General features: G+C 45.9%; 1 protein-coding gene across 2 annotated transcripts in view; it reads left to right on the plus strand.

Annotated features, from left to right (window-relative positions):
• The first annotated feature begins 9439 nt into the window (after nt 1–9439).
• gabbr2 (gamma-aminobutyric acid (GABA) B receptor, 2) overlaps nt 9440–11877 on the plus strand; it is a 114490-nt gene continuing 112052 nt past the window's right edge. For both annotated transcript variants that reach the window (XR_001761511.2, XM_008331985.3), the window contains exon 1: nt 9440–11844. Coding sequence is in view for 1 of the 2 variants with exons in the window: in XM_008331985.3 (XP_008330207.1) it covers nt 11527–11844 (318 nt within the window). In the remaining variant the exon portion in view is untranslated. The remainder of the gene's footprint in view (nt 11845–11877) is intronic.

The following is an 11877-nucleotide window of genomic DNA, read 5'->3' on the forward strand; positions in this document are numbered from 1 at the left end:
CCGCAGCACATCACCTGAGCTCCACCTTTCAGGTCGAAGCACTGAGCTGGTCGTTCTGTGGAAATCCTAAAATACCTCGGAGAATTTGACTTTTCCTACTTTTCTTCTGAGAAGATCGACTGAACGTTGGAGTGAGATCCGGCCGTCTCTGTTTTTCTCATCGCTCCCCAGAGATGAAAAGTACATTCTACAACTCGACGTCTCCTGATTTAGAACGGCTACGCTGCCTCTCATCCTGTATGATTGAATTAAATTCTGCCTTCTCTCGAGGGGCTTTCTCACTTCAGGGGTGTAGCGGTGCAGGTCACATGAGCAGATCCCTCACTGTCTGGGTGAAGTCATGTGTGAATTAAATGCCTCATCACTTTGCTGAGGCAGTGTCAGCTGTGAAAGTTAATTGTAGGGATCTCCAGTACGGTGTGCACACATGTGAGCACGCATGAGTGGGACGTCAGTGGAGCTGACGTAGCCTGACACACACACACACACACGTTTGATTAAGGTCTTTAGCTCATGGTTTTTAACCTGGTTCCAGAACAGTAGTATTACTTTCTCTCAGGTCGACCTTCTAGAAGGTTCTGTGTTTGGACTCTGTGATCAGCTGTCGAGTCTGTCTCTCCCATAAATCACATCTTTCATAAAGAAATAAAATGCCTCTCTCGCTCCAAGTCTTAAATCTTGCTCTTCCGTGTTGCCATCTCCTGGGCCTCACTTGCCTGACGACACTGTGGGTAAACTCTGTTCTGCCAGTGCAGTTAATTGCTGTATGAATCTTATCTGTCTTAGCAGGAACAGTAGATAAGAGAGAGGCTGTTGTTCTTCCAAGGAAGACGCAGCGTTTACAGTAAGAACAAAAATCATTACTGATGTGATGATGTGCTCGCAGAGACGGACGACAGACGGAATTCACATTTGACTGATGATCAGGGTACGTGTGGTGTTGATCGTCTCACTCTCACTGGTCACTGATCTGTTTCTAAAATAGATTCATCAGAGGATGATGTCAGCGTCTTTACCCTCTGTTAGCTGCACATTCACCAAGCGTGGGTGTATAGTAAACATGAAGTACCAACATGGAGCCAGTTGGAGGAGCTTAGCATAAATTCACAGGTCTTTTGGGGTCACAGCTATTTTCAGATGAAACCCAGTAAGTGCATCAGCAGCTACCACACTCAACAGCACATGAATCTAGAGGCAGACTACACAACCTCACAGTCTGAAGTCATGAGCTCTGTGGTCCAGCTTCACTTTGGCACCCCCTGCTGTTAGCTGTCATGGTTCTTTATACTTTATAGTCTGTTGACCACAATCTATAAATCTTCTCGATGAACGGCCCCACCTGGAGTTGACGTTGGGTCATCGGGTGAGGGTGGGGTCGTTATCATCAAACAAAAGCTAACAAATAATCTCATCCTGCATGTATTCATGTATTGGCAGGAAACCTGAAGTACAGGTACCAGTACACACCAGTAGAAACTTCATAGAGGAGGATCGGGAATTAAACCAGCAAACAACTTATCCCGCCTTAAAGCAATGTTGCAAAGCCATTATGTCGCCCTCAAAATTGAAGTCGTAAAAAACAAGGCCTGGCACAGCAAAATGAACTAACATGCACTTGGCTGACAAGTCATTTTGTCTTTACTGCAGAAAAAGCTGTTGACGTGACCTTCACTCCTTCAAGAAAAGAAAGCAAATAAGTATTTTCCCAAAATGTCAAACTGTTCCTTCAGGAACTGAGCCTGGAAGTAACAATTCAGTCGACGTCAACATCAGATTAGAAACTGTGAAATGTTGCCTTTGAAAAAACCTGGTGTTTTTTCACCTACAGAACAGTATACCTCCACGGACGCCTGGTTCCCTACATCCGTAGTTCTGCCGCAGATTGTTGCGGGTGTAAAGATTCCACTGAATACCAGAACACGGGGTTTGGATTTCCGGCAGTCAGCCAAGTCACTGACCTTTCCAGTGTGTGCAGATCGATAAGGCTCAACATCGCAGGGCTCCGGAAATCTCTCAGCAGAGAGACAAGAAGCTCAGGACCCACACTGTCAGACGATGCGCTAATTGCTTGTGGTTGCTAAGCTCACCTACCCCTGCTGGAAGGATCTCAGCAGTAGGACTTCCTGTTCCTGGGTTCCCGGGCGAGACGTGGCCCCTAAATCACTCGGAGCCAAAACATGAGTCACTGTGTTTTTGCAACATCACATTAAGCTGCATGCAGGCGGCGGTATATAACACACAGCCATTCCTTGTGGATTTATGTTATTACCATTAGGGAGCAGGCACGCTGGAAAATGTCAGTTATTGCTGCTGCTGTCAGCCCAGAAAACAGCTCTCTTAAATCATAAACAATGTTGTGATATTTGTGGCTGTGGTTTATATATTTATTTGTCTTTTTGTGTGTGTTTTTACACCTGCTGTGCATCAAATTGCCCTGTCAGGAGCAGGAAAACACACACACACACAATAGTTTAACCCTTGAAGCACCAGGTTTAATACGCCACAACATTTCACTGCGACAAGTCCTGCGACTACTGTTAGCATGTTAGCGTGTGCTCACATCAGTTCATAGGTCACTGAGCCATCTGCTTTTTTACATGCTGTCCAGGGAGTCTATTCCCCATATTTACCTTTCTAAGCAGGATTCATGCAGTATGTCAGTACTGAGGTCCTGGCTACCTGGAGGTGAACTCATCGTGACTATGGGAAGGCTAACTCATCGTGGTTACGTGGAGGCTAACGAAGCACTGAGGACGTTCCGCTCATCTGCTCCTCCTTCTACAGTAGGTAGAAGTCATTAACCAGAGGAGCTCGTCAGAATATTACTTTGCCTCAGGCCCAGTTGTTTGGCTTGTGCCTCAGGCAAGAATTTTTAAATACGCTATGTCGAACAAATAGATTTGAGTAACAACAAAGACTTGGACAAGGGTCTCTCTGACATACACACACACCACGGGATCTCCGTTTCAACAATGTCTCTCATTTCCGACGTTCTCCCTGCTTTTGATCTCCTCCCTCAGGTTTGAATTTGAACATCATGTCATTACTCTGATCCGTCAGAAAACCTTACTGTTTCCATTCTTTGCTCGATGCCAAAACACAAGTCTTGATGGGTGGCGGCACAGTGGCTGTTACTGTGAGTGGATTTCCTCCCTGCTCCACACACCTTCTTAAAACAAACATGCAGGAAAATAGGAAAAGGATACACGGACTGAATCTACTGAATGGAACAGAACCAAAGTCCTGCCAGAGGAGGCGCCGAGTGAGTGGCAGGAGGCCTGGCCCTGGGGAGTCCTAATGAAGAGAGTCTGCCTACTCATAGATCCAGCCTCCTCTGTTAAGCCCCCCCTCCCCTCCCCGCCCCGGTATAGCTGTACCAGGTCCACACACACACACACTCATGCTTTTGTCCAGAATGTGTCCAGCTCGATATTTCTGGGACCGTGGTCTGGTTGTGTTTGCTGGGTACACATCTTAAGACCGGCCATCAAATATGAATGAAGCGCCGACTTCCTCATCTATCTTTCATGCCTTTCATTTGTTAAGCTATTTGCCTGCGAAAATATTTTTGGATGTTCCCTCTTACTGTTGTTCAGGCAGCAGCAGTTGGTCTATTATGGACCTGAACACACTGTTCTGCTGGTTGTTGGCGTGGGCTAACAGATTGGCGTCGATGATGACGTGAGATGCTGTCACTCCATCGCAGTGCGTAGAATACCCAACAGTAAATCAGCTTGTACTATGTATACATTATCGCACCGTGTACCGTTAGGTGTGCGTGTGCTAGCGCTGTTTTAATTATCCTTACTGATAGAACATGTGTGGGTCTGAGCGTGGTACCAGGTTCCGGGTGTAGACGTGTGCTTGTTGGTCTTCATACTGTTTAGCTCCTATTACTTTCCTAATGCATCCATCCATCATCTACAGCACTCCTCCTGTGGGACGCAGACGGAATGGGAGCCAATCCCGGCCGACGTTAGGTGAGAGGCAGCCTTCAAAGTATCTTATTACTGTGAGGCTGCTTCTGCACGGCTGTTTAAGCATAGTGTTAAAATGAAATCAGCCGGCGTACACCAGGGGTTTGGCCTCTTCTTTATTGTCAACCATAAAACCTGGGCTGTTACTGTGATTACAGCAGGGCTGTCACAATAACCAGTTAATCCAGTTGGTTATTTTGTGACGATTGATCCGATTCAAATTTCAAACAGATTTTAATGTACGGGCAGAACGACGTGCACAGTGTATCCCATAATTCCACCGTTCATTCACTTATCGTTGCTCCAATACCCTGTCAATACCGTGACAGTGAAATCCAATGAAATAATCAGGTATCAATATGTCCTGGAGAAAATATAGCCATAATTCTGAGGTTCCACATTCTTTGAAAACCTGTTATGAAACAGTTCTAGTACTGTTGTCTGAGCACAGAGCAGTCACTTTTTAATTTGAGGATTTCAGCACATATGTAAATGAACTACTCATAAAATGCGGCTCCGTCTTGAGCCTAATGCTCAACGTTTCTATTCAAATGAGAGAAGTAATAGTTACGGAGTTGCATGTGAAGGCAGCATAAAACACAGCCATCAGTGGGACCATTAGTGTTTTTTGAAGTTCTTAGACTTTAGTGCTCCTAAATGCCCAGTCTAGCTTACAGGCCTGTTGGGAACAAGTGCTTGGTTTGTACATGAGCTGAAAAACAAAGTAGTGTTGATGTAGTTCAGCTCCAGTCAGTGTTCCAGGAGGAAACTAAAGGTGTGGAAATGATGAGGAGACACTGAAAAGACTGTTAAAATAAACATCTCTGCACTTTAGCCACTGAAACGGCATTTATCTCAAAAGTGGAAGGTTGGTTAGTGCGTTTGCCTGACAGCATGAAGGTCACCTGTTCAAGACCTGGTGGTCCTCTGTATGCTGCTTTCTGCCCACAGTTCTTATATGTAATACAGTGGAACCTTGGTTTTCGATCTCAAATCAATCCTGAAGACCGTACGTAAACCGAAAAGTTCGCAAACTGAAACAATTTCCCACATAGGAATCAAAATCACTATCTCCCCAAGTGCTCCTTAGTTTAGGTCATTCCACCATTGAGCCACAAACAGTTGTGATGTGATACATACACATGCATCAGGAGCTGCTCTCAGCCTGACCCAGAGGAAAGCCTGGAGACCCTGTATGTGTGTGTGTGTGTGTGTGTGTGCAGCCGACGTTCTCGGTGCAGCGTATTCATCATCTCTCCATTTAATTTCCCCTCAGTTCTTCCTCTGAACTATTTGCTCCTGCCTCCCCCTCTTCATCCTGCCTCCTTTCACTCCCACCAAAGTGTCTGTTTTATCACTTTGAGGGAAAGTTGCGAGAGCAAAAGAGCGGCCGTCCCCGTGACGAGTGGAGGGCAGAGAGCTCTGCCCGCGTGCTCATGAGCCAGTGTCGTCGGCCTGGCTTTTCTCTGTATGTTCCAGCTCACACCCTCTAATTAAACTGACAGGTTTTATTAATAGTTTGTGGCTGATGCACCGCGGCTCGACTCCTCCTCGCACATTTAGCCTGCGCTCCTGCCACCGCGGGCCCTAATTATCCAGACGAAGATCTGACAACAGACCAGGGGAACAGACCATACAGTGTCACATGGTTACAGCTGACTCCAGACCACACTTTGTCAAAGCTGAGGTTATGTCACATGACACTGGATGAAAGAGCAAATCAGAAATGTCCACAACTGAATACAGAAGTCAAACCAATAACCATTTTCCACCACTAGGCTGCACTGTTTTGACCCAACCAAAACTTTGCGTTGTCTTTTCGTCCATAACGAGCTCTTTAGGCCTGACATATAGAGCTGATCATTAACACTCAAACTTACAGTACACACATATTTACTTTTACTGCAGTAACTGCAACTGAATAAAACACACTGAATAAAGCACACGTCCTTTATCCCAGAGTTTTACTAGGAAAATACACAGAGATCAGTGAGGAGACCATCTGATCATCTCCACATTTACACACCACAGTTGTTCAACCTCTACTCTGAACCTGCAGGCGTGTGTAGCTGCTGCTGACAGAGAGAGATGACGCCGCTGACGTCAGGGACTCCATTGTAAGTGTGATTATATAAGACTCCGTCACTGCTAGCACTGGGCCTTGACAGTAATCAAAATAGTGTCCTCCCACAGCTGAGCCGCAGCTGAGGCTCTTCTGAAGGCAGTGGCCTACTTTACAGCGCAGCGCCTCGTGTTCTTGATTTCATTTCAGACCGCAGCCAAGAAGGACGCCTTTGAGAGACCCTTCCTCTGAGCAGGACACACGGAACAGATGTGGTCAACACATTCAGGACGCCACAAATGTTTCTCCAGTCAGGGTTTTTTTTATATTTATCTGATCTGAATATTTGAATTATAGTTTGTAAAATCAAAGACAAGGAACATTTGAAATCAGATGGTTCTTCTGATGTGCAGCTTCCCGTTGTTCCCATTGGACTGGGACTGGGACTGGATGTGAGGGTAATAATGAGACGCCTTGAGGCAGTTATGAATGCTGCTGGACTCCAACCCCAGTAGATGAACTTCCACCACCGAGCTACAGCTGACTCAATCACCCAACAACACAGTTCAGGTTTCTCCTGTGGTCCTTGAAAAAAAGGGGAGCGCCCCCTATCGAAAACATCAAACTATTACAGGTCGAGTGATTTGACTTCTAGTATTTTCTGTTTTCTGTTTGTGTTAAAGTGGAAAAAAATGAACTTACTTTTAAGCAGTTTTGAACTGAATTACAATGTTTTGACAGTATTTCTACCAACAGAAGGAGGCGCTGCAGACAAACTGATGTGGATGATGCCCATGTTAAACACTACCTGCAGGAAGTCACAGTACTTTATTTAAAGTGTATTTAGTGAGTTCTCAGGTGCACATTCAGTCAAAGACCCTCGAGACGCCTGTATTTTTAATAAGCCTTTACAAACCAGAATGCAGTTTTTACTACCCTAATTATCAGGAAATATGTATGGTTTTACCAATGTTGACCAAAGTCTGGTTCGGGAGCCACATTGTGCCATGTTTAAAGGTTCAATGTGGCAAAACAAGCATACCTACAAATGGACAGCACCTCTGTCCCTCAGCTAGCATTAGCTTCTTTCAATATCCAACACAACCTATTATTTTACTGCTGTAAGAGGACTAACGTGCTAACCCACGACTGATGCTGTGAAACAAAGCTAACTCTTAGCTGCCTCTGCTGCTTTTAGCCGAGTAGACACAGAAAAATGACCTCCTGTCGTCCTGTAACATCTGACTGAAAGGCCCTAAACACAACAAAGCAGTTGTTAACTTCCCATGATGCACCTGTGACCAGTCAACATGTGGACAGTGTGAAAAGGAAGCCTCTGATTACCCGGGGCTGTGGCGTCGTCCCCTTCAACCTGAGCCAAGCGTACTCAGCCAGAATAATTGAAAACACTTGTGTGAATGCACGCAGCCATTAACCTATCACTTGGAGCCTGTAATGAGCCTGTGGTCTGCTGTTTGTCCGCTAATGTTTTATATTGTCTGTGCGGTTAAAATTAATTTGGCCCTGTGTTCAGCATCGTGATTGGCTGCTGGCTGCTTTATGGAGTGTCTCGCGGCTCGTCTGATGTCAGCTGTGATTGGCTGCAGTTCCCCCGGCGGATGTCAAAGGATAAGTGCTGCAGATAATGGTAGGATGGAGGAGTACTGTTCATGTACACCAGCAGTCTATAAACTACGGTCAAGATACTGCATCCTGTTTCCATGTTATTATTGTCATTATTTGGATTAGCCACAAAGACAAATCAGGAGTGAAACACATAAATCTGACTGCTGTTATTTTTGCCTGTTCCAGCAATTAATTTTAAAAAATCCAATAAAAATTCATATATATTTAGGAATGTTAATTTATCTCGAATAATCATGATTAATCACAATTAATTACAATCACAAAATTTGATGATAAGTCGTGAGTATTCCACAGCTAGCCTTGCTAGTTAATGAGAAAATTCAATTTAATTTGAATGGTTATATATATATATATATATATTTTCATTTATTTCAGTGATGAAATCAAATAGATTTTTATAAATTTTAAGCAAACACCTTCATGTCGACACTAGCCAAACTGCGACCCCCGACTTTACAACCAATTATTCAGAGAGCTGCCGTTGTGTCAGTGGCAGGGCAGCGTGTCAGGAGAGAGAGGCATCGTCCAGACTGGTGATAAAAATGTTTCCTACTCTGTAGCAGAAACTCACAGCGTGATAACAGTGTCCTTGGCTCAAAGTTTTCCGATCAGTCATGTGTGAGATGACTCTCAAACACCGTGTTGATCTGGGATAAATGAGAGTCTGCTCAGGCTTTAAACTGCCGCTCATTAATCTGCGCTGTAAGTAGATCACACCAGAGCAATTGTTTTGTTCACAGATGTGGAACGTGACACCACAACAAACTCTGCTCCCATAAGAACAAACATAACTCAACACTAATGTAGCTCCACGTTGAAAGAGCGATTCCATGAAGGTGTAAATCACTGCAGCCCCCCCCCACACAAACCGCAGGGATGTTGATCAGTCACACACAGTCATGTGACTGAGACAAAACAATCAGAGCACCACGTGCACCAAGGTGACATCAATTTGAAATAGTACCCATCAGGCCGTGCAGCCACGTGAATGTTCTATACCGCCGCTCGACTCTATGAGCTGTGTAACCGCCCGCCGCCGTGAACGGAACTTTTTATTGGTTCTCTTTGAATAATTGGCTTTTAAAATTCATAGAGCATGTTGTGGTGCACTGTCAAAGATTTGTTGAGGGATGTCCTCAGGCATCTCCATTAATCTGTGTTTAACAAGAACATGTGGCCTGTCTGTGGAGGAGTGTCTCTGAGAATTGACTATAAGATGTTTAACAGTAACAACTACTTAAACAGTGTTTTTTTATGGCCAAATTTTAAAAAAAGAAAACCCTGCTGTGTGTCACTATCAGCCATGAAATAGAGAAAAGCTGTGATTTCTAAAGTACCGACATCTGCGTGGTTATTTTCCCATGTGTCCTCTGTACCACACAGGCATGTTCCAATTAGCCACGATGTATTGGCCTAACATCTTGTTCAGTGAGGACGGACAGATTGCAGCAGCGTGATTGAAAGCTCATTGAATGATTCTTAATTTTAACTTATAACTGGAAACGTCGTTTGACCTTATGTTTTTCCCAGGACTATAGAAACGGTCCACATAACAGAGACAAACTCTCCTCTGTCTTCTATGGTGTTGACCCAGTTTCATTCCCAGTATATGCATTGTTTACAGCACAGCGCCCCCCCCCCCACCTCCTTCTTTGAACAGTTATTTATATTATAAACACAGTGCAGCAGCCTCTGGTTAATGTAACAAATGTTTTACAGCTTTGACATATTATTGACAGTAACTCCTGTAGGGGACCCTGTTTATTTCACTGAAGAGTTTCAATATAATCACTGAGCACTGTGACATGGTCTCTACATTGTCTTACCCCCTCAGAGCGCCGGGGCCAGAAACGACGAGGCCAGGTCAGGCCGTGGTTCTCAAAGAGTGAACAGTATTATTTGATAACAGCCACAGTGAGACAGAACTATATATATATATATATATACAGAGTTTATAAATGGAGTCTCCAAAGGTATATAGGTAATTCCTCAGTGTGTTGTGAGTTGGGAGTTACCTGTCATGTTGATAAATGACCTGTGTTTTAAGAGGTCATTATTCAAGCGTATCATCCACGACATCTTTTACACATCAATCCCCTCAGAACCAGAGAGCAGAAACAGAGACCGCTACAATACATTACAACAGTAAAACACTGAGCGTGTTTGGACAATTTGGACAAGGGTTGAATTACCTAGGTGAGAATTGACTTTATCAACCTGGCTTATTTTTAATTACTCTCTAATGGCTGTATTTCACTGTGCCCGTGATTGCAGTCAGGTTTGCAGTGACAGTGTCAGTGCTAAACTACATACAATCAAGGTAAACACGTGACTAAACGTTAACACATGACGTAGACTTGAAGTGCACAGTTACTAAGTTTGTGTACAGTAAAGGAGAGGTTTTCTGAAAGGATCGCCGAAGATCAGGACCGTGGACAGAGGCAGAGGAGGTGAGGCGGTGCGGTTCGCTGTCCGTGGTCCTGAAACGCTCTATTCGAGAATCCTGTTTCCCAATTGTTTTCCAGAGGACAAGAGAACCGTATCATTTGGAGCACTCAGCCAGCTTCTCTCTCCTCTGCAGGTGGATGCTGATGATGCCTGAGCTCCAGTCTTTTCGACCATTTACTTTAACTACTCGCCATGTAATGCACTTTCTCCTAAAAGCCCCTGCTTCCTGTGACTGCAGTGGTGATGTGTATTATTGATTTCATATTTATTATTGGTCCTTTACAGGGAGTTCTCGGACTGAGATGTCTCACTGCACGGGTCTCTTGATGCTCAAGGGTACTTGAGAGTTCAGCCTCCCTGTCCAGCATACCCGTGGGAACGATGTCTCATCCTCGTGGATGTGCATTCACAGCCAGCAGAGGTAAAATTCTTTGAAACGTACGGAGAACACTGGGACTGATCTGCTCATGCGTGTCTGAATTCTCATCCTACACCATCACAAAAGTAAATCAGCCTCCGCTGAGGAGTCGAGTCTGCCCTGCAGAGAGCCTATGCAGCTTTCCCACCGAGCTGTTGTATCCCGCTCCCCCTCTCACCCCCCTCCCTCCTTGGTTTCCTCTTCCTCCTCCTCCTCTCTGCACATTCACTGCTCCCTGCTCGCGCACGGTGAGCAGCAGCAGCAGCAGCAGCAGCAGCAGCGGCGGCAGCGAAGGCTCCAGCGCTTTTCTGACGCACCATCAGAGATGAGCATCCCGGTGATATAAGCTGCCAAGGAAGAACATCTCGACACCTCTTCGCAGGACCTCTGCAGTCAGCTCCATCAGCATCATCTGATGAACCTGCTCGTCGCATCCGTTCCCTGCGTCGACATTAGTCCGTTTCTGCGCCGCGTCTGGCAGGGATGCCCGCAGTTGTGACATCGCTTGGCTGGGAATTTACTTCGGAGGTGATTTTGTGACAGTCACATCTGTCGGCGGGTGAGTGATTCGCGTCGACCCGGGAAGGTGAACGTCCTGCTTTTGGGGGCATTCCTCTGGACATGACTGTCCCCCTGTAAGATCTGTGGTGGACAGAACTGTGGTGGAGGTTGGACCACAGGGTTGGATGACGGGCACCAGGAGCTCATAGCTCGGTCTCACCCTCTTCAGCCCTGCGACGCCAGGCTGTGGGTCCGTGGAATTTTCACGCAGTTACTGAATCCAAATATTTTCACAGTTGGCGTTCCTCCTCCACCGGCCAAGTTTGCCCAGTGCAGGGGCTGCTGCGGCGGCTCTGTGTTCAAATACGGGTTTCTTCACTGAGGGCATCTGAGCATCAAGGAGGAGCTCGAATTTGAGATGCCCAAACAGTGAGGGTTAGGGTGGGCTCTCTTTTGGTCACCTGTGCGGTAGCATGGCTCCAACCCGGAGGGACTGCAGTGGCTGGGAGAGGTTCCTCCCGCCGGGATACCTGCTGCTCTTCTCCGTTTTGCTGTTTCACCCTGCTCTGGCCAAGGTTTGCAACGACCGCACCAAACACGGACAGGACAACAACTGGTTCACCCGGGACGAGGAAAACTTGCCCATCATGGTTCTTATGCCCATGAACAGGTCGGCCCCGATGAGCAGCATCAGCCAGGGAATCGTACCCGCGGTCCAACTGGCCATCGAACACATACGGGAGTCCAGGAAGTACTCGTTCTCCCTCATCACGGAAATCTACGACACCGAGGTAGATAAAACACACACACACACACACACACAC

Source organism: Cynoglossus semilaevis, chromosome 18 (genome assembly GCF_000523025.1).
Source record: "Cynoglossus semilaevis isolate Cse_v1.0 chromosome 18, Cse_v1.0, whole genome shotgun sequence".
In the NCBI taxonomy this organism is placed as follows: domain Eukaryota; kingdom Metazoa; phylum Chordata; class Actinopteri; order Pleuronectiformes; family Cynoglossidae; genus Cynoglossus; species Cynoglossus semilaevis.